The sequence below is a fragment of the Candoia aspera genome, chromosome 6 (assembly GCF_035149785.1).
Source record: "Candoia aspera isolate rCanAsp1 chromosome 6, rCanAsp1.hap2, whole genome shotgun sequence".
NCBI classification, from domain to species: Eukaryota; Metazoa; Chordata; class Lepidosauria; order Squamata; family Boidae; genus Candoia; species Candoia aspera.
In genome coordinates, this window is record NC_086158.1 from 29,838,827 (window position 1) to 29,861,515 (window position 22,689).

General features: G+C 36.2%; 1 protein-coding gene across 1 annotated transcript in view; it reads right to left on the reverse strand.

Annotated features, from left to right (window-relative positions):
- Positions 1 to 5,809: 5,809 nt before the first annotated feature.
- Positions 5,810 to 22,689, reverse strand: part of ATP1B3 (ATPase Na+/K+ transporting subunit beta 3) — a 34,870-nt gene continuing 17,990 nt past the window's right edge. The window contains exons 2-7 of the mRNA XM_063306649.1: positions 20,681 to 20,809; positions 18,178 to 18,291; positions 14,437 to 14,621; positions 13,114 to 13,164; positions 10,483 to 10,569; positions 5,810 to 6,874 (exon numbers count right to left, since the gene is read on the reverse strand). Of these exons, the coding sequence (XP_063162719.1) occupies positions 6,704 to 6,874; positions 10,483 to 10,569; positions 13,114 to 13,164; positions 14,437 to 14,621; positions 18,178 to 18,291; positions 20,681 to 20,809 (737 nt within the window). The 3' untranslated portion in view covers positions 5,810 to 6,703. The remainder of the gene's footprint in view (positions 6,875 to 10,482; positions 10,570 to 13,113; positions 13,165 to 14,436; positions 14,622 to 18,177; positions 18,292 to 20,680; positions 20,810 to 22,689) is intronic.

The window sequence follows — 22,689 nt, forward strand, 5'->3', positions numbered from 1 at the left end:
TTTTTTAATGTTTTAAAGTTTTTTTTTTCTGTTGGTGTTTTTTATAGAAAGTATAGAGAAATAATGGCAGTTAGAAAAAAGTCTACTGGAGACAGGCAGGTACATCCTTTTAAAACTATCATAGAACCAAGAGAGATTTCAAAGTAGCTTTTGTTTCATCACTATGATCGCAGATGTGTTTATCAAAATCTGCCACATGTCTAAGAGACCCATAACAATTTGAAACAGTTCGTTGGTGATCACTCGTAGCTGAGTAAGATTGTCTTCCAGGAAATCTTAACGGTGGGTCTGTAAGTGGTTGTAAAGGCCAATTCTGGATCCGCATAGCCTTCCACAATGAGGGCATAAATTCCCAGGTGGAAGACGGTCATGATGAGGATTTGCTTGACGTAACTTCCTCTTAGCTTGCTTCTCCCTTTCGACCTGTACCCATGTTTCTTCAAAGTGTGTAGCACCTTTAATAAGGGCCGATCTCCAATTTAAATGCTCATAAGTTAGGACTTCCCAGTTCTCAGTGCTGACATTAAACTTTTTAAAATTAGCTTTGAAAACGTCTTTGAATCTCTTTTGCTGTCCACCAATATTCCGTTTTCCGTTCTTAAGTTGGGAGTAAAGTAGCTGCTTTGGAAGACGATGATCAGGCATTCAAACAACATGGCTGGTCCAGCGAAGTTGATGTTGGATGATCATTTTCTCAACACAGGTGCTTTGCTTCTTCCAACACGCTAACATTAGTCTGCCTATCTTCCCAAGTAATTTGCAGAATTTTACGGAGGCAACATTGATGGAATCTTTCAAGAAGTTGGAGGTGGCGTTTGTAGAGAGTCCAAGTTTCACAGGTGTACAATAGGGTTGGTAGTACAGTGGCTTTGGAAACAAGCATTTTGGTCTCCCTGCGGATGTCCTGATCCTCAAACACTCTACGCTTCATTCGGGAGTAAGCTACACTTGCAGAGCTTAGATGATGCTGAATTTCAGCGTTGATATTGGCTTTTATAGATAGATGGCTGCCAAGATAAGAAAAGTGGTCAACATTTTCCAGTGACACACTTTCAAGCTGAATTGATGGCGCTGCAGAGGGATTGGTTCGAACTCACTGGTAAAGCACTTTGGTTTTTTTTAAACGTTAAGTGAGAGGCTGAGCTTATTGTATGCTTCTGCAAAGATGTTTAGAATAGTTTGAAGATCTTCCTCTGAGTGCACACAAACTACATTATCATCAGCATATTGGAGTTCTGTAACAGAGGTTGTAGTTACCTTATTTTTTGTCTTCAGCCTACTAAGATTAAAAAGTTTTCCATCTATTCAATATATCATTTCTACACTGGTAGGAAGTTTCCCTTCAACAAGGTGTAGAATCATAGCAATGAAGATAGCAAATAAGATTGGAACAATAACACATCTCTGTTTAATGCCAGATCACACTTTAAATGGATCGCTTTGAGAGCCATCATTATTCAGGATTGTTGCCATCATATCATCATGGAGTAGCCACAAGATTTTCACAAATTTATCAGGACATCTGCTTTTCAAAAGGATGGTCCAGAGAGCAGAATGATTTATAGTATCAAAAGCCTTAGTCAGATCAATAAACGCCATGTACGGAGGGCAGTTTTGCTTCTTGTACTTTTCTTGGACCTGTTGCACAGTGAAAATCATATCCACTGTCCCCCTGGAAGGGTGGAAGCCATTTTGAGTTTTGGGGAGGATGTCTTCTGATATAGATAGGAGAAGATTTGCAAGAATCCTTGTGAGGATTTTCCTGCTGTAGCTAGAAGGGAGATGCCTCGATAGTTTCTGCAGTCTGTCCTATCACCCTTTTTAAAAAGAGTGATAATTATGGCATCCTTAAAATCTGCTGGAATCTCCTCCCTCATCCAGATTTTATCGATGAGCTTGTGAACTTGTTGTGTAAGCTCAAGCCCACCTTCTTTAAAAACGTCAGCAGTAATCCCATCAGGTCTGCTAGCTTTGCTATTTTTCATTTGATTAGTGGCTTTTCTAACTTCCTCCAAACTAGGGGGTGCTGCAAGCTCGTCCCTTGTTTTTGTGGGATTTGCAAGACTTCATCAGCCACAGTAGAGTAACGATTTAGGAGATTGTAGAAATGGTCTTTCCAGTGCAGTGCAATAGACTCTTTGTCCTTTAGAAGTTTGGCACCATCTGTTGAACGTAAGGGATTTGTACCATAATTTGTTGGTCCATAGATGGCCTTTGTGGCATAAAAAAAAACCCCGTGCATCATGAACATCTGCAAATTGTTGGATTTCTTGGGCTTTTTTTATCCACCATGTGTTCTTAAGTTCTCTAGTTCTTCTTTGGATTTCTGCCTTTGCAGTGGCATAGATTTTCTTCTTAATGGGACACTTAATATCTTTTTGCCATATCTGGCAGGCTTTTCTTTTCTTGTCAATAATACATTCAATCTCACTATCATTCTCATCAAACCAGTCCTGATGTCTCTTGATTTGATATCCTATAGTTTGTTCACAGGCTGAAATAATAGAGGTCTTCAGTTTAATCCAGTGTTCAACATTTTCAGGAAGTTCCGAAGGCAGGTGTTCCTTAAGAGTTGATTAAAAGCAAGCTCATTTAGTAGAATCTTGAAGGGCCAGTATATTCATTTTACACCTTGGTTTTCTTTCTTGGATCCTACGATGAGGGACAATCTTTTTCTGTGAAGATTGTGTGCTGATTGTTGTGCACGGATCTCCACACATAAAACAAACTCACACATAGGCTTCTTCCAAGTACACTAAACCCAACCCAACTAATTAAAAGTCCCATGGCAATTGGCAAATGGCAACGGGGGCAGGACTGTGAAATCCAGAAGCCCCTAGTCATGGACCAGCACATGGGTGGTGGATTACGGATTCAGTCATCCCGACTCAAGGTCTGAGGCAGTTGAGTTCTCCAAGCTGAGAACAAAGCAGCCTCATTCAGAACATTTAGTCAGAACAATTGAAGCTGTGTTCTTATCAAACATAATTCAAGATCCTTCTTCAAGTGTCATTAAATTAGGAGTGGTGAGATTCCATGCTGAGTACTTACCAATCACTTAACCTACAGAAACATTTACCAACTTGCCAAACTTGAAAAAATTAAATATTTAAAAATCCCCACGGAAATGGAAGCAAGTTAAACACCTTTTTTGCAGCCTACCGCCTGCACAATTGCAGAATGTCCCACCCAAAAGCAACAATAATGGACTCACTTCAATATGCTACAACAACAAAATAACTTCTCTAGCTATCAGCTTGAGGGTTGTTAGAGTACATGCGCATGCAGGCTTTTGCATCTGGCAATCTTTCTGGGAAAAAAAAGCACAATACCCAGGAAATTCAGAGGGAAAGCAGCACTGTATCTAATTACCCTATAGCAAGGAATTTTAAAAACCACAATAAACTCACCTTCCATCAGGTAGAAGTCTTACTTCTATTCAAAATTATTCTGACTCACTGAAGACATACTTAACTGATTCTCCCTTACCCCACCCCATCTCTTCTCTCAACTAGTGCCAGCCAATATTCTAGCAACAATGTAATCTCTGCTCACAGGCTAATGAACTCTCAATGGCTTGGAGAAAATAAAGGAAAAACAAACAAGTCAATTACAGGATGTCAAAATACTTGAAACAACAAAAATTCCATTGTGTCTTAAGACTGGTACAAAAAATCAGAACAAGTCTCTGTTCCAAGCTTAGAACACTTGAAACAGCCATTTTGTGCTTGGAATGTTTTGTTCTGACTGTACAGAGAGATCTGCTGATTAGCAAAAATATGTATCTTTTCATGGAAGCGCCACTGTATTAACAGCCTTCTGTAAACAGGAACAGAATACAGTCACAATTCTGTTTTATGCCTTATCTGCTGTATGCAGCTCTTTAGAGTCTTCAAAGGAGCAATTTGGCCTCATGATTCAGTATGCATCAAGGACAGCCTGAAATAAATTTCTACCATTCTTTAAAACACAAGGAGTCCAACATTGCCATAAGTTTGGCTGACAGATTTTACCTTCATCTTCAGATGAGTAAGGAAATATATATACATGGTTATCATCATGTGTGCATTGTTTCAGGAATTTCAGCAAGTTAGGAAATCAGCACACTTGAGATGGTCCAAGATACAAGGTGGATGAAAATTTGCTTCCTAAGGCAAAACACCAACTAGTTCTTCGTAACTCAGGGTACATCATATTTTGGCACTTGAGGTCTCTCATCATGTGCCCCATTCCTTCTGTATCTTTCTGTTATTCCCAGAATCTATGCTTCTCTCTCATGGCTTTAGAAAGCAATTGGATAAATTCATAGAGAACAAGTCTATCAAGGGCTATTAGTCTTCAGTGATACTTCTGAATTGGAATCAGCATGCCCCTGAATATCAGTTGCAGTGGCACAAAAGCAGGAAGTCTCTCTCCACCTCCTGCTTGCAAGCCCCCTGGAGGAATTTGGTTGGTTGCAGTGGGAAACAAAGTGCTGGGCTAAGACAGGCCTTGGTCTGATCCAGCAAGCTTCGAAGGTTCACCTTTCCACCATGCATGCTTCTCACCTAAATCCATGGCTTCCACCTCAAAGTTCTTATTGGAACCCAGGGTTGCCTTCCTCTGCTTCTTCCCCCACCATCCATTCAACACAAGGAGTATTCACTTGTTTAACAGCATAGAACCTTTGGGGGCAAAGAACATGGCCTGCCAGGCAATAACCCATCCATCCCTCCTTCCCTGTCCCTGAGATGCACCACCTTTGCCCATGGGGGATGTGGAACTCTCTGATGCCACATCTTTCAGAGTTGCTATTTGTTATGTTCTAAGCAGCCAATGTTAGAGTCAAATTCATAATAGAATTCTTCCAGTTGTACCTGCATCCTGATTCAACTTGTCTCGTATTTAGGCTGCTCTGTTATACCAAAGGGCAGAAGTATTCAAAATATTACCTTTGAATGAAATCACATTCCTAATAGCCTAGAAAACTGAGCCTTATTTCTCAATAATGCACCGTATCTCAAGCTTCACAGTTTTATCCTAATGCTTGACCTGCTCAAGTCTATGGCTACAGTAGGACCAACAATGGTTTTCACAGCACAGATTAAAGCCCTATCAGCCAAAGAATGGCAAATAAAACACTGTTTTTGAGCTTATTTTTTCACAGGCTCATCAAAACACTTTATACAACATAAAGGGACAGAGGGAGTTAAGTCTTTCTGTTCCTGTCCATACTGACCATTCTTGGATCAGTGTGAGAAGATAGTGCAATATAGTATGTGAAAACAACTCTTCGTTACAGCACAAAGCTGCATTCTTGCAAATGAATCAGTCCACTCTGACTCACCAGACCCAAACTCGTGTATTTAAAAATGACTTGGGACACATGACTGGCAGAGACTAGAGTTCATCAGTCTTTCTGGTCTGGTTCGACCTTCATTGAACTTCTTTTCTAGCTAACTTGAATATGTTCAATATGGATCTTATGTATTTAAGACAATTGAATACTTTTCCTCTCAGAACTCGTTCCATTGTCAATAGCTTTGTTCTTATTGACATTTTATTGTGTGTGTGTTTTTTTAAAATACTGGTGGCACAAAAGTTAATGGGTGTATTTTAATGCACATTCTGAACCACTTATTTTTGGTTCTTAAACTGCCTGGGATGAAAAAAAAAGAAGAAAGAAACATTAATAACATATCCAGGAGTAGAGAGAAGTTTTTAAAATAAATCTTGAAATGCAGAACTTATTAAGTCTGAATGAGCCTAATAGAAATTAAAACTAAATTCAAATACTACTTACAGAGAACAAAATTCATCTGAAACTATATAAATTAAACAAAGGAATGTTTAATCGGGACAGTCCTTACTGAGTTTTAAAATGTTTAAACAGACATTTCTCCATTCTGGATTTTTTTTTTATTGGAAATTGTACATCTAGTCTCATATTGTGAGGTCTTTTTTTTCTTTCAAGCAGCTTTATAATACAACTGTTACCAAGTCTCTAAACCATACACATTGCAAAGAACTTGTTTCATATTGATAATTCTCAATTAAAAAGTTTTAAAAAGTGACATTGTATTGGTTTTATCTGTGCTCCATGTAACAGCATTTAACACAATAATTTCGCAACTAAAATATCAAATCTAGACCAAACATTGCATGTACACACAATACTTGCACAATAAGCACAACACACTACTTCAGTATTTAAATAATGTCAAAAATCAATGCTAACACTTAAAATCCATTTAAAGCTCTCCACTACCTCCCATCCAATATAAGATTTAAGGCATCTCTGCACAAACTTAATTCATTGTGTTGGATTGGATAGTCTGAAATCATCTTACTTCTTACTCTAAGACTGTGTTGGTATTGATATGATAGTTAACCAGTGTTAAACCAATACAATATTTACATAGCACAGCACATACATTATAGACACTCACTTGGGGATAAAGCCCACATTTTGAACAGGTCAAAGACCACCACGACTACATGTTTGGAATCTATTTACAGTCACTAAAGTATCTGTACAGTGGTCCAATAGGGCAAGCAAAAGCATGATAGGCAGTTACGTTGTGACAAATTGAAAACATGATTTGGAAGCACATTATGCTACCCTGAATGCCTTGTTCCATCCCAGGCTTCTTATGGATGGACTCATCTTTCAGAATGGCAGGTCCTGCTGACAAGGTTGACTTTATGGCAATATTGGTGACTTTTATTCAGATATCTGAAATTTGAACGAAATCCGTCCCAGAAACTTGTCGCGCTCATCATTATTTCTTAAGTTGGCTGCTCCCATGATCTTGCATTCAATTGTTACGTCTTCTTTGGTACTGGTTGTGTTAAATGCTAGTTGAATAGCCACTAGTGGCTGTAAGTAGTCAGGCTAGTTCAAAAGAGGCAGAAATAAAAATTGTATTTTTTTCAAATAGAAGCACAGATTTAATATTACTTAAAACAAGCTATAACTGTTTAAGTTTGGTTAAAAACCTGGTCATCCTAAATGTGACTAACTATGCCAAACACATATTAGTTCAGTAGAATTTTTCCAAGTAAACACGCACAAATATTACAGTCCTCAAGTATTAACTCTGAGAATAATTCAAGCTACGGCGAAAGGCAAGAAGGAAAGTAAAGCAACCATCAGCCCTCCTAAGAAGCCAGCACTGTCAGTCTTGGCTCCTCCAGAGAAGTCATTTAACCATTCCTGTGGCAGGAGAAGCTAAGACCTACTAAGAATTTGGCTTATAAGTCTTCTCATTTTTCTTTTCCCGCCACCCTTTTTTCTTATTGCACTGTGATGTAGCTTTTTAGGTAGTCAACCTTAAGAATAGGAATTGCCTTGTTATTGATCTGTGAGTTGTACTGGGAGCCTTTCCAGCTAAAGTGTGGGATATAACTATTTTAAATATATAGAAATATAAAATGAAATCAGTAGGTACTACTGAACATTTTCTACCATTTTGACTGTCAAAAGACTTCCCTAGAAATAAATATACAAATTTATGCAGATAGATTTCCACATAAAATATATTTTATTAATATATTAATATACCAATATTAGTATTATTACTAGTATACTAATATTAGTGTATTCCACATAAAATATATTTTATTAGTTTATTAGTATCACATTCCAAAAAAAAAAAACTTAGTCTAATATAATAACTAATGGAGGTACATAGGAATTATTCTGCAATTTAAAAAATAATACATGAAAAAGTACAAGTTGCTCATTTGTAAATGTTTCTTAAGTGATCATCTTTGCATTCATACATGCTTGCATGCCTTCTAGAGTAATATGGAACAGGAAGCCCCACAAATGTATACCCTCCTGGAATTAGTTCCCTCTTTCCCTTCAGATCTCTAAGACTGCTAGCCCAGGGAGAAAACAGGTAAATCTACCAAGTGAAGCAGCTGAAGGGGATGGGTGGGAGAAAAGAGTCCAGAACAAGGCACAAGGCAGCTGCTGCTGCTGATTCACACAGCCCCTCTCCACCTCAAGGGGGTTGCCCTGAAAGAGCCCAACTGGCATGGCTGATGCCAGTTGAAATGTTCATTTTCTGTCCTTCCCAAACTTGTGCTGGAGAAAAGCAACCAGCCTGCTGGGAAAGCAGCAGCAGAAGAGCCTGACCAGCTCATCTCACCTACTTGCATCCCCATCAATATTCCCAGGATCTGGTTGTTCAGCCTTAGGAGACACAACTGCACCTGTGGCTGGCATATTCAGCCACACTCTGGCTTTCTTGAGCACATGACTATACCCACAGCTGGCCAGGTTAACCCACCTTCCCCTACCCAAGTCCTTTGGATAAAAGGGACAGGTAACTGGGGGTGGGGGTGGGGAGTAAAAGCAAACAGGAGGAGAGAATGGAAAAGGACTGAGTGAAGAAGCAGAGATGGCAATGTCAGAGTGACCAAGAGCAACAGCTGCTGCTGCTAAAAGGCAGCAAGTCTTGTCCCAAATATCCAGCCACTGGGACAAGAGCTGCAATAAGCTGCAGTTTGGGAGCTCAGCTTGATTCTCAGCAGCTAGCCAGACAACAAAAGACCATGGCAACCAGCCAAGACTACGCCAACCCCAAAGTGGCCAAGTAAACCTAGCAAGAGACAAGGATTGAGCTCCCTTTTAAACTTTGAGAATTTCAAGGGCCAGAAAGGGTTGAGTAAGTCAAAGCTGAATGGCCTGATTACCTGGCCAAACCAGGTAACTGTAAATGGGAGGGTGAGGTTTACCCTATGTGAAATAAACTGCACTCACAAGGAACAGTAGAGAAAAAGGGAGTAGAGGCTTGTATTGGGGAATTCTGAAGCACAGTAAAGTTCTAAAAAAGCCTCTACCCAGCCTATGTGTATATCTCCAGTCATAGCCAAAAGAATCCACTCAGAGGGAGAAAGGGAAGGCAGTTGTGCGAATGCACAGATGACCCCTTGAAGCATTAATCTATGGGTACTGCAACTGAACTGCAAACTCCTGTCAAAATACCATCACTCCCCAAAATCAAGCTATCATTTTATTAAATTGAGCCTCTTCTGGGAAGTGATTAAGGATGGTTATTTTACCTTCCTTTCCAAGGACAGAAATATCCTGTAGAAAACTGTTTTTACAACACATTCCCCAGAATTCTAATTGGTTGACTGTATGATCATACTTTTTTTCCAAATTCATCCAAAACCATGTCAGTGATAATATACTAGGGTGGCCTATACGCTGCCCAGACAATTCCTCTTAGAAGATGCTCTGACTAGAATGCCATATATGGAGAAAAAGGAAGTTGACTGAAGCCAGAAAAAAGTATCATCATCATCATCATCTTGGACTGAAAGATTGTTCATTTTGAAATATCTTTTACCAAGGTATTTGCTTGATCTTTTGAGGTCCAGGGATAACCTTTAGACTTCCATATATTTTGGACATGAAAAAGAAAACAGAGTATGGTAGTCCTTGCTTAACGACCACTTGTTCAAAGTTATGACCACACTGAATGAAAAGACTCATAACTGGTCCTTGCAGTTATGATGGTCAGTGTCCTGATTGTGATTGTGATTTGCGACCTTCACTGCTGGCTTCTGATAAGCAAAGTCGATGGGGAAGCCAGAAGGAGGTTGCAAATGGTGATCACGTCATGTCGCACTTAATGACCATGTGGGATTCACTTAATGAGAGCAACCAGAACTGCCCCAACTGCCATTGTAAGTTGCCGGTCTCAATTGTGGTTGTTAAGCAAGGATTACCTGTACAATCCAGATCTGCCTAAGACTTGGAAATTGGCTGTATAACTTTGATATCTATTACATGCTGAGTAGCTTTGAAAATGTTCTAGTATTTGAAAGGATTCCTAAGAGCCTAATGATGTAATTAACTTGTTTCTTGGCTGTTTGGTCAATTTTAAGGAACATCTCTTGAAAATATAATTCTGATGAATGATTCATCATGGTATCTTATCAAATTTGAACAAAGTTGAGGAAGTGGCCATCTCTTCCTGGACTGCCATGCAAGTATGTTTTACATCTGAGTTTTGGTATATATAAAAGCATAAGAGATGGATTTATAGAAATTTGTGTCTCTATTTCTATTTCATGTCTACAACTTACATGTACCTGAAGCCCTACAGAAATAAAAAGGCCAAAGGATTTCAATCTGTAATCTTCGTTTTTGTCTTTATCAAAATTGTCTTTAATGTTTTCCCAAAACGCCTAGCTTTTGCCGTATTCTCTATAGGTATAAAGACTGGCTATTTAGGAGCTCCAGCAAGACCAGATTGCTTAGCTCACAAAGCAGAAGCTGGGAATTGGGCCATACCCCCTCCATAGGAGAGGCAATGAATCCTGCCTGTTTGCTCCAGAAGAAGGGGGCATCCCACAGCTGCACATCCTAATTTTTAGTAGAAGTTGAATAGAACAAAATTATTAGTGAATCCAGTTACGTTCTCATAATGGTATTGACATGAACAAAGCAAATATATCAGACAGAGAATTAAGACATATACTCACATGTAGGCGTTTTCCATAATATGGGAAATACATCAAATCAATTGTTCCATTAACAGGAAAATAAGTTATTGTAGCCTTGCCTTCTTCCTATACAGGACAGAAATTTGTCAGTTAAACATTAGTACAATACATGTATACTTTAAGCCAGCATACAAAAGTAATTGGGAAATATGTTAATTTTAGAACAATATAATTTTGCCATACTTATTTGTAAAGTATTGTCTAGCAAGCTTTCAAAGTCTGTTCCAATTTCTTTATGAACTTCTCATCTTATAGAACAAGCTCAAATTCACTAAGAGAGATCTGTGAGGAAAATGTACTGAGAGAGATCTGTGAGGAAAAAATACGTTTCCATGTGGTGGTCATCCTTCAAAGGTGAGGTAAATTTACAGAAGAGCTTCTGGGGAAGGGAAAACTACCCCTAACAACTGGAAATTCACACATATAAGAAAATTTATGTATGTTTAACCCTGGAGGGAAGGGAAATCTTCATGTATACCATCTCTGACTTGCTAAGTTTGAGAGTTTTTAGACCAGGATCAGAACGTTTCAGGAAACTAGAAAAATGTCAAATGACAACTGCCCAATTCATAACTTGTAGGGAGCAACTGGTATTTTTAATATCAGATATCACAGAGCAGATAATCAAAACACCAGGTATTAAAAACCCTAAAGTACAATTTTAATCAAAACCAAAGACAAAACAATTCTTTTATTCACATATGTTGATTTGAGAGCTCCAGTTACCAATCTGAATGTGCCAAAATAGGGATGAACAGAACCTTATAAAAGAGTTCTGCAAGATTCCTTACTTTTGAACGTTTGTATATGAAATCTTACCTATAGCAGTTATAAATGAAAAAGAAAACACCACCATTAATACAAGAGTATTAATGTACCTATAATAGGCAATTTGCCGATTATGTATTTTAAAAAACATAAATTTTAAAACTTCAGAGAGAATGTTGACAGAATTATTAACTGAATTACATTTGATAATTAATTACTGTTTCAATAAAAAACTCTGACCCATTACTTGGCTTTGGGAGGTAAAGCAACAAGTATAGTGAATTAAACTAAGAATAAAGTTGTATATTTTGATGTGTAATTCTATCATCACTATTCACAAATAAATTACTTATCCATTTTTCCTGGATTTTTCAAGTACAAATAGATTTTAAAAGTCGCTATGAATAAGACATTTTATGTGAGCAATGAAACAGTATGCAAATTATGTCCCCAAAGTTAGTTGGGCTGATAAAAATTGACTAAGTAAATGAAAGAACCAAATTGCTTACATCTGAAATAAGACTATAAGAATAAATATAAAAATGCTGCATTAAAGAATGACATTACCAAATATGACAAAATATTCTCAAACAATTCTGAAAGCAATTTGGATTACAGGAGCAAATGAAAGATTTATATATAACAATAAACATTCTATAATAATATTTAAAACTCTTTAACAAATTAATTAGGATGCATAAAACTTAACAGTAGATGTTACAAATGTCAAATTGAAGTACCCTTAGATATGACAAGATAAAAGACTGTGACATTAAGCTGCTTATACCCAATTATTTTTTATGATTCGAAGTACAGGAATAGAAAAAAAAATTAGAAATAATTCTTATCATTAGAAGCCATATACTAGCCAGAACAAATGGAGGACTTGTCACACATCAAAACAGGAATTTCATAAAAGCTGGCACCATATTGATGAACAGTGTTATGGCAACTATGCATGTATTTGTGAAAATGTATAGTGGCATTTATCTGAAAAAGTATCAAAGATAAAATACAGCTGTGTGCAATGTCCACTGGTCTGAGGATTACCTCAGGTTTTGCATACCCTGAAGGGTTATATTCCCAAAGACAGCAAAGGCAGGCATTTTTTTTGAGGAGGATTTAAGGGATGAAATAGGATCCCTACCATTAGATACAATAGGATAGAGCCCAACGACAGGTGTTCCTTGTGCAGGCTTCCCTCTTTACGGCAGCTTGCCCCCACTCCCCCCGGCAAGGATGATTTGGCAATATTCATTTATAGGGGGACCCTGAAGGTCAGAAAGGGATGCTGACTAGTAGCATTATTTTCACTCTGGTTTAATAAATGTATGTTACAGAGGAAAAGACTTTAAAAGGAGTGTAAGTACAGGTACATACAATTATATTTCAGTATAAAGTAGAAGGTGGATTTTGATTTGAATATGTAAAATCATTTACATTAGAAGAAAAATTTTCAAGACATGTAACATTTATAATGAATAAATTTTGAAAATAATGGAATGAGTACAAGTGAACAATTTCACAGTGCAAACACTAAGATTTCATATTCTGCTTCAGTGCTCATTTTCTTACCCATCATAAATATATTGTGTAAGATGCATTTGCAGCATGGAGAGAAAAACAAAATGCTGGTTATGAAATGAAATAAAACAAAACAAAAAGCAAGTAATTATGAAGAAACGGTATCTCTTCTAAATGGAGACTGTAACATAAAATTTTAAAATTAGTGAACAGAGATCTAAAATACAGGGAAATAATATAATTAAGACTAATTTATATCAAACTACTTCCCCCTTTAATAACATAAAAATGAGCACATTTTTATTTTAAAATGCTTACCTTAGAATTACACTTTATGTATGGTTTTCCATTAGGCTTTAATCCAATTATCTGAAATGTAGAAAAAATGTTATATAACTTGAGGTGGAATACATTTTAAAAATAAACTACATGATAACACATTCTGATAGTTGAAGTTTTTAATTTTAATATAATGAAACTATATTTCTTTATATAACTATTTCTGTGGTATAGTTTACACAGAGGTTACTGTGTCCCATTTTAGAAATCAGTATATTCAAAGTATAAGTCCCTCTTTTGGGGGAGATGGGCGGTAATTAAATTTGAATAATAAATAAGGTAATAAGCAATGAAAATTGTTTTAAGTTTCAACCATGTCAAAGCTGTTTATTTTCAGTACATTAACGGATATCTGTAATTCCAATATATCACATGTACTAATGTCCCTGCAGCTATTAAAAATATGTATGTTTGATGTATATACAAAACTTAAACTCTACAACAATCTCAGTGTGGATACCAATTCATTTGGAACAGTTTTGTAAGGTATACAGCAAATAGGCACCTTATTCATTAGTTACGTTAAGTCTGCATTGTTGCTGGGCAGAAAGTTCTCAGCAAGGAAGGAAAATAATTATCGGTCTGCAGATGTAGGTGTTTTTAACATAATCCTGTTTTAAAGTACAGTCACAGAAGCACTCAAGAATGTTTCCCTTCCATGTGACAATTCCAGCAACAGCAGTTCATTATTTCAGATTAGGCACATAACATTAATGGCTGAATCCAGAAGGCACAGACAAGTAACATGTCACATAACACATAGTTAAACTGTTGAAAAAGTGAAATATTTAACTACAAGTAAGTGTGCAGCAGAGATTTTAAAGAAATCAAATGACATTCATCTGTGTTTGATAGAAATACATACTGGGTATCCTTGCGACGAACATTTTTGATCAGTAGATAATCTCTTGTGTGATGTACTTAAGTGAGTTGTTCTTTCCTGACTATAATATTATTGTTGTTTAGCCCAGAAACACACAATTTGAACTTTAGTGTTTTAAGCACAAAACTGACATGATTTCCTAAGCAACTGGGAATAACTGGTAAAATGCCATCCAACTTTAATATAAAAACTCTGAATTAGAAGCTCTAACATAGGCAGGCTAAATCTTTCCCATGAGCTCCTATCCTCAACACAGAAATCAGGAAAGCTCAGAAAAGAAGGAATTCTAAGAGCATGTAGTAACACACACACAGAAATTTACCCTCAAGCAAATAGCATCCAGCTACAAATTTTGAACAACAGTTTTCCGCAGGAAAATCTGGAAGCCTTATGAAATCCAAAAGAGTAACTGAACTTACTCTATTCATTTTTATAACAACACATGGTGTTCCTCTGTCATAACCAAAATTTTCATCCTGTAGTCCAGAGCATGGTCCCAGGTTATCACGATTAAACTGGCACGCCGATTTATTTACAGAGTTCTGGTCAAAGAGCTTCCCTGGAGAACACCAAATGTTTCTGGTTTGCTTTGATTCATTATATGCTAGAAAAAACAATTCAGTGCATGACATTACTATTTAATAAACATACAGACTACAGAATCATTTAGCAGATGAAAGCCTTTCATTTCCAAATTTTGAAAACTTACATTTTCAAAATACTCATTTCCAAATTTTGAAAAAACATTACTGTGCAGAGGTGTTCAACTTGTCAAGAGCTGGGATCCATTTGAAGCCTGAGCACAGACCCAGTTCCAAAATTCATGTGTTTAGGGGAATTACCAAGGAGAAAAATTAGATTAACTTCCAAACAATGCACAATATTTGCTTTATAATCACTACAGTAATTGAAAATGTCTGATAATTCAAATAGTATGGATGGTATTTTTTTTTCTTTCAGTGTTTGATTCAGTGTACTTTCCTGGAATACAATGAATGCTTTCTGGATCTTTTTTTTTGGTTCATAATAAAACATGTAACTATTAAGGCTGTCCTTAATTTTATTTAACAAAGACATGCTCAAAGATAAGCTACACTGAATAGTAATAGAATCATACAGCATCACTTACCATCTTTTTATTAACAGAAATCCAAAAGTTCAATATAATTCGCTGCTGAATTTACAACTTTAATTTTGTGCCATAAATTCATAGAATTTTCTCTTTAATTAATCTCAGACTTCAGTCTGTCTACACCCACACTGTAGGCAATTTTACTCCATTTCATATCTTCACACAAATCTTGGAGTACAAGGCACCAAACTGGTCCATATGCTGCATTACAACTTCTTTGTGAAATTGTTCTAGCATTTTCTTGAACATACATCTTCCTTACATTACCAAGAAACATGACATTTCTCTTTATATTGAGACATTCAGCTCATTCAAACAACTAAACTTGCCTGCAAGGTATGCCAGTTTCAAAACCAGGACTAATTTGTCAAATAAAAAAATATGAGCCAATGACTTGTTTCACACAAGAGAACAAATTTTTGTATAAGAAGTCTCAAAATTGCACACGTTACTGTTAATATTAAAAACTTCTACATGTTTCTCTAAATCCTGATGTGATTATCTGTTTAAGTACTGTATTTCTCTGTATATGAAGCAAATGAATCCGTTTTAGTTGAATAATACAAGGTAAATCAATAAATTTTCTAGAATGAAATTGCCCCAAAATTATTTGCTGACATAATTTTGACAACCAAAATTTAATTTCATTTTTCTGAAACATATCTTTAATATGTCTTTAATTTCTTTTTCTGAAACATATCTCAACTATGCAAGAATAATACCGGTAGTCCTCGCTTAATGTCTATTCATTCAGTGACTGTTTGAAGTTATGACGGAGCTGAATAAAGGGACTTGCAACCGGTCCTTAAAGTTTTGGCTGTTGCAGTGCCCCTGTGGTCATGTGAACAAAATTCAGGCCCACCTGCATTTACTACTGCCTTTTGGCCACCCACCTACCTGCTGCCCCCACTGCCCGGCCCTGTCTGCTGCTGCCATGCTGGCCACACTGCGCACTGTTTGGTACAGTAGTGGTTGTGGTGCGGTGGGCATGGCAGCAGAGGGGCAGCTGGTAGTCGGGCAGCCAAAAGGGCAGAGATGAGGGAGAGATGATGGATGGGGGGAGTTGAAGTAGAGGTTGTCCCTTACCTTTTCCCAAGAATGGCTTGGATCTGGATGGGTTTCTGCCTAATGACCGTGTGGGGTTCACTCAATGACAGCAACTGGAATTGCTGGAACTGCCGTTGCTAAGCAGAGCAGTCATGTGACCTTTTATTTAATGACTGTGTCGCTTAGCAACAGAGTCAGTGGTCCCAATTAGGGTCATTAAATGAGAACTACCTGTACACAATATCTGTTGATTCCTCTTAATGTATTGCAAATGTCTTAGTTTTTATAAGTTTATATGGCCTTAAATCATTGTAAGTGTTCTCAGATATTTGACTGTGGTGTGCAACAAAAATTTAGATTTCAATTTTGACGCCGCTACTAGATATTTCAGTATCCATATTAATTGCAGTTTGCAATAGAAGTCTCTTATTTTTAGTCCAATTGTTCATTTTTTCTCCACATTAGCAATGTGAGTTCTGCAACATTGTAACCATGGATTCTAATGGAATTTCTTATGAAGTTGTAAAATAGAGCAGTTTTCGTGCTCAACTCAGGCATATATCTATCTATATTTTTTATTTATTGGCTTTTTATAACTGGAATGCTGCCTCAACAGCTTTGATGGTTTCAACATTTGAAATATCGTATTTGCTAATGTCTAATATATAGCACACGCTGTGGTATTGGCGACCTACTTCTTCCAGCACAAGTAATCCTGTACATAATTTAATGTCAATTAAAGCAGTATTTTCACATTTGCACTTCCTTACCAAAAAGGCATTTGTAATCACTGAAATCTATTTCAGCTCACTTTTTAGTTTGCTTTCTCTCCTCTATCTTCTTTTTTCTTTCACATTTTTCTCTCGTTTACCTTCTATTCATCTCTCCTTTCACCTTCATCCTGCCACCGCCTTTGCCACCTTTGTTCATCTTTCTGTATTTTATCCTCTGACAATTCCTCTCATTTTTTCACTTTCTGTCACTTTTACTTGCCCTCTGACTTTCCTCTGCCCTCTTACTTTCTCATGCCTGCAACATGTAAAATACAAAAATATGAGGGTGTTCAACACATGAAGCTAACTACAGCCAAACTGAGTATCATCTGCTTTCAGGAAAGTTCTGAACAAGATTTCTGAGGCTGATTCTCTGTATTCTCAGACATCCCTTCCTTGCCCTTGTTTCAGCACTTTCCTATGTTCCTTTCTCAACTAAACACTGCACAGTTAAGACTTCCAGCTCTCTGCACATTTATTTGAAGTAAGTGCCTCTGAACGGTGTGCAACTCACTTCTCCCTAAATATGCATAGGAAGCAGTGACCGTATCATACCTGAGAAGAGTTCTGCAGGAGTGCATACTATCTTATCTGCACAGGTTTTGGGTTAAACTAATCAAATGCAGGCTGCATAATAAAGCCCTTGCACAGCTTACAAGGGCCTGCAATACAGAAGTGATGAAAGTGATTTTATTATCTTTTATCAGCAAACTCTTAATTGTCCTTTTTCCCTTCCTTCCTCCCTATTAAAAGTTTGTTAATAAACAGTATAGATCAGAGATATTCTTAAGCAAAGCAACAAAAATTACTTTACATTTTCACATCAAGCCATAATTTAATAAATACTCATCTTAGCAAATTTAATAATATTAACAGATCATTAAATTGGCCTTAAGTCAATCTAATTAATGTTCCAGAAGCTTCCAAAATAATTTATTTTTTAGCACAGAATGTAAACAAATTTGGCCATATTTTAAATTCAGGATATATCTTTACCAGTTCACAGAAAAATTGCTTTTCAGAAATCAGTAATTCTGACAACCTTAAGAAAACTACTTAATCATCAAAAATATAGCTGTTTTTACAAATAATTATTAGTGTAGTGCTAGAAAAAATTACAATCCACTGAAAGAATGACACAAGTTATCTGTCTACTGTCCCTCAGTAGCTTATATAAATTACTTGGAAAAGAGAGAAAGTATACATACCTCCTAGAAATTTATGAAGGGCTTCTACATAACGATTATAATTATAGCTTCTTGAGTTATTTTTGTTTATTGAAAATTCCAGTGCGGTTTCTGGTTTTGGTGAAATCATTAGCCCTACAAATATAAAAATTGTTCATCCAAAGTATCTCTCAAAAATGATTATTTCTTAATGTATAAAAATAGTTTGAGTAAATACTTTAAGAACTGGGTTTTATATAAACATGGGAGTAAACAGCTAAATCTTTTCATTATTTTACATTAAATTATCAAAGGATTTCATCATTTTATCACTGAACCAGCAATACCAAAATTATTTAAGCAGAAACACTTGCAGAGTACATTTTACTTTTACTTTTGCTTATCTATCAATTATTATATGAATTAGTATGGTTGCCCAATTAACACACAACTCTAAACAGCTAAAAAGCAATAAAACAACTACATTGACAATTAAAAATAATTAAAAATAATTATACCAAACAGGCTCATTCATTACTCAGGCTCAATAATATTTCCATAATCCAGATTTCATATCAAATCAGTAAATCTTGATTAAAAATTAATAATATAGGCATTTTTAGCTCTGCTTTATAATTTCAGTTAAGAATTTATTAAGTTTTTTAAACTTCACCCATTTGGACATGCAACCTGTGCCTGTAACACATTATATTTTGTAGAGAGCGTCCTTCAATTAAAGTTTATTTGAACTATGTCATTAATGTGCATCAGCAGCCTCATAGAATAGAAAGCTGGAAGGGTTTTGTATTAATTTCATGATAAACATGTGTTAAGAAAAAAAAAGTCAAATCCTAATGATTCATTCAGGAAAGGTGCTTACTTGTAGAATATCAGAGCACTGGAGACCTACATTAATCAGAAATACAGTCGGACAATTAATTTACTACCAAAATGGGTAGTACAGAAGAACTATGAGGATGGGCTACACTTTATGATGGTATGTAAGAAAATTTTGGGTGAGGTGAATTAAATATGTAATAGGAGCTGGAATCATGACTTTCAACTTCACCTTGTGTAACTCTGGTAGAAACCAGAGAAAAGAGGCTAATGAATAAATAAAGAAATAATGCTTTAAAAATTAGTGTTCTGGTACTGGGTATTAGATTCCAAACCAGATTTGGCAATAATGGATTGAAGCTAGATTCCAATGCTATCTTAAGAAGAAACACAAGCCAGTTCAGAATTCAAAAGTTATGTTAACACAGAGCATAGCATCAGCCTCTGGTGAATGGGGCAAGACATGTGTCTCTCCCTAGTTAAAAGATGTAAATGTGAGTTGGGGTTCATAGTGATCTCTGCAGCTTCAGTAGGTTTGAAAAGAAAGGATAGAATGACAGCTGAGTAAACAATGTCCAAAGTATCTCAAGCATACAGGACAAAACCAGGAAGCACTTCTTCATTTCTCTTCTGATGCACAGAAGCTAGGCTGAAGGTTCTTGCTGGAAAGCATTCCAAACTCTACTACCGAAGTATGACTGATGCTATTATACATCTTACCTCCTGTTTTACAGGAAAAACATAGCAGGAATCTTTCTTCAACCATTTCAGAAGAATTCAGAATTTCTACTCTAAATATTTGACACTTGCCTGCTCCTCAGTTGCCTTTGCCTTAGAAAATATTCGCTAGAGATAGTTTACTTCCATTAAATCATCAAAAGGATGGAACTGATTACTATTTTTACCTTGATTGATCAGGCTAAGTAGGAACTGTTCCTTGTAAACCAACTAACTGTGTCTATTGCTTGTGTCTAATAGATAAGTATCTATTAACTAGTCAGGAAAGCTTATTTCTGTTTATGGAAAATAATGAACCTTACATTATATAACAAAAGGGAATCCTCAACTCACTGTTGCTTATGCCATGTATTTACTGATTTAAATCTTCTTTCAAGTTCCACTTTCAGCTTTAGCTTGTATTTTTGCTACATGGAATAATGCTGTCCATTGATTTGTTATATTTCCATTCTGAAGTTTATGGGAATATTATAATTATAGTATTATAATTATTTGCGGACTGCCTTTTCCTGACGTTATCTGCCCATTTCACCAAGTCAGATAGGGTGGGCACACTTCAGGTTCCTTCCTTTACATACTGCCATCTCTAGAAAGCATGTCTTTTCTGCAGCAGCCCCTGCCCTGTGCAACACCCTTTCCCAGTGATCCAGCAGGACCCATCCTTTTAGCCTTCTGGAAAGCCATAAAGAGCTGGCTTTCTCCCAAGCACTGGGATAGGGTGAGGGTGAACCCTGGAGACTGTATCATTGGATGTATTGGAGAATGTTGGTTGAGGCATCAGGTTTTGATTTTACTGGAGCTGCCCAGGGTTGTATTTCATAAGATGAAATAAACAAAATCATCATCATCATCAATACAAAAAACTAGAAAGTCAGTATTATGACGACAGTGGTAAATGTTGACAAAATCAATATAAGTAAAAACACTTTTCTTACACTTTATATTGATAATTTCATTTGGACATACTTACCTGGACTAGAAATCTGATCACGATACTTGGGTATATCACTACTTAATGTCTGGAGCATAACCCACATTGTGAATGAGAAAAGTGCAGCTAAGAAGCCATAGAAGATGAGATAAAATAGCAAAATTAAGCCTAAAAAAGTAAAAACAGTGAAAAATATAAACAAAACATGCATTCAATAATTTAGTTTGGTCACTTACACTGCAAAGCCTGACATTCAGCTGACATCTGATACAATATGAGACACAATATTATATTAACTAACATTAGTATTATTTAGCCAAATATTTCAGTTTCTGAAATTGGTTTCTCTTCCAAATAATACTAGCTTCTAAAAATATAGTTGTGTTAACCTTCTGCACAAAGAGAGAGAGACTTTTGTGGCACTTTCAAGATTAACGTATTTCATTATTACATATAGTGAAATCTTATATAATAAAACTGGTTATTCTTCAGGGTGCTCTAAACTATTTTGTTTTAAAAACAAAGACCGGGATGTTCATTTTCTCATAGGTGCAAAATAAATATTACACAAACCCTATTGACTAAGTGATCCAATTTCTAAGATAGGACTCTTGGAAGACAGGTTATAATTAAATTTGTTAGTGCCAGGAGAACACATCTAAACTGGCACAGCAATACAATTATATTATATATGATTGCTATATCAAAGGAAAATAAATGAATTGATTTGAGGCATAAAAGAGGATCACAGAGCTAATTTGCATCTTATGGCTTTCACAACAGTTGTTCCCACTGCCTGTATCAAAATAATTAATATTATGTAATAAGTATCTATGTTAAGGATGCATCACAGTTTCAATAAAGAGGCAAAAAGTAAACACTTAATACACACATCAAAAAGCTGCAGCTCTAATGTAGTTATTATAGCTGCTTTTAATCCTTGAAAATACTGGAAGGTCAGATCACAGATCTTGAGCTTCTTGTCTATTTGCTCCTGAAAATCTAATATGCTTATTCTCCAACAATATCCATATATATATATATATAGTGTGTGTGTGTGTGTGTGTGTGTGTGTGTGTGTGTGTGTGTGTATGAATGACTTTGGGGAGAGGTATGGTGAACTGAAGACGGCTCCGCAAAAGCAGAGCCAATGACTGCAGCAAAGACCAAGGAACTGGTGAATGGACCAGTTCCTTGGAGCCTCTCCAGATAAGGAGAGGATGGGAGATTACCCACATGTGCTGTTGAGACCACAGGACAGCAGTTTGCTGTGGGTTTGAGTGCAGGAAGATGAAGGAATCAGCCCTCTTGCTTGCAACCGTGGCAGAGCCCTTTAAAGGACACTAAGGACACTAAGTTTGCAAACCTCACTTTCTAATCACTTTTGGAAATTGCCTATTAACCATCTTAAAGCTATTAGAGACCATAATGACAAGTTCAAAAAGTCATTGGGTGAGTTTTATCTTCAACTGTGAACAAAAGAATAATTAATTATAAGCTTAAGAACTTAAAGAATTTGAAATAAACAGTAAAAAGCTAAATAAGATTTTGATCTAAAAAGCGTTATAAACAGATTAAGGGTCCAGATAAATCTGGAATATTGACTTTTACTATAAGATTTTGGAATTAACTATAGAAATATGTAGCTTTGGATCATTTTCCTCAATGAATAAATGGACAAGTATAATGTTTGACTTATTTAATTGGGTTCTCTTTATCCAGTTTTAGGACTTGTGTGGAGAACAGATCACCTTTTAGGTCATATTTATGCAGAAATATTGAAAAGTCAAAAGGGGTCACGAACTTTTAAGCACCGCTGTATATCATGTATATGAAAAATTATGCAGTGGCTAGATTGGATAACCTAATGACTGAACACAATGAAATTATATGGAAGACTAGTGGAGAAATTATGTCTTAGTTTTCTTTCACTAAGACATCTACGCAAGAATAGATTAGAAGACTAGTCCTGAGTAGCTATACGTCTTTTACATCTTAGGAAATAGGGAGGACTGCTTGGTAACATTTTGAGACCAATTTGAGAAGTT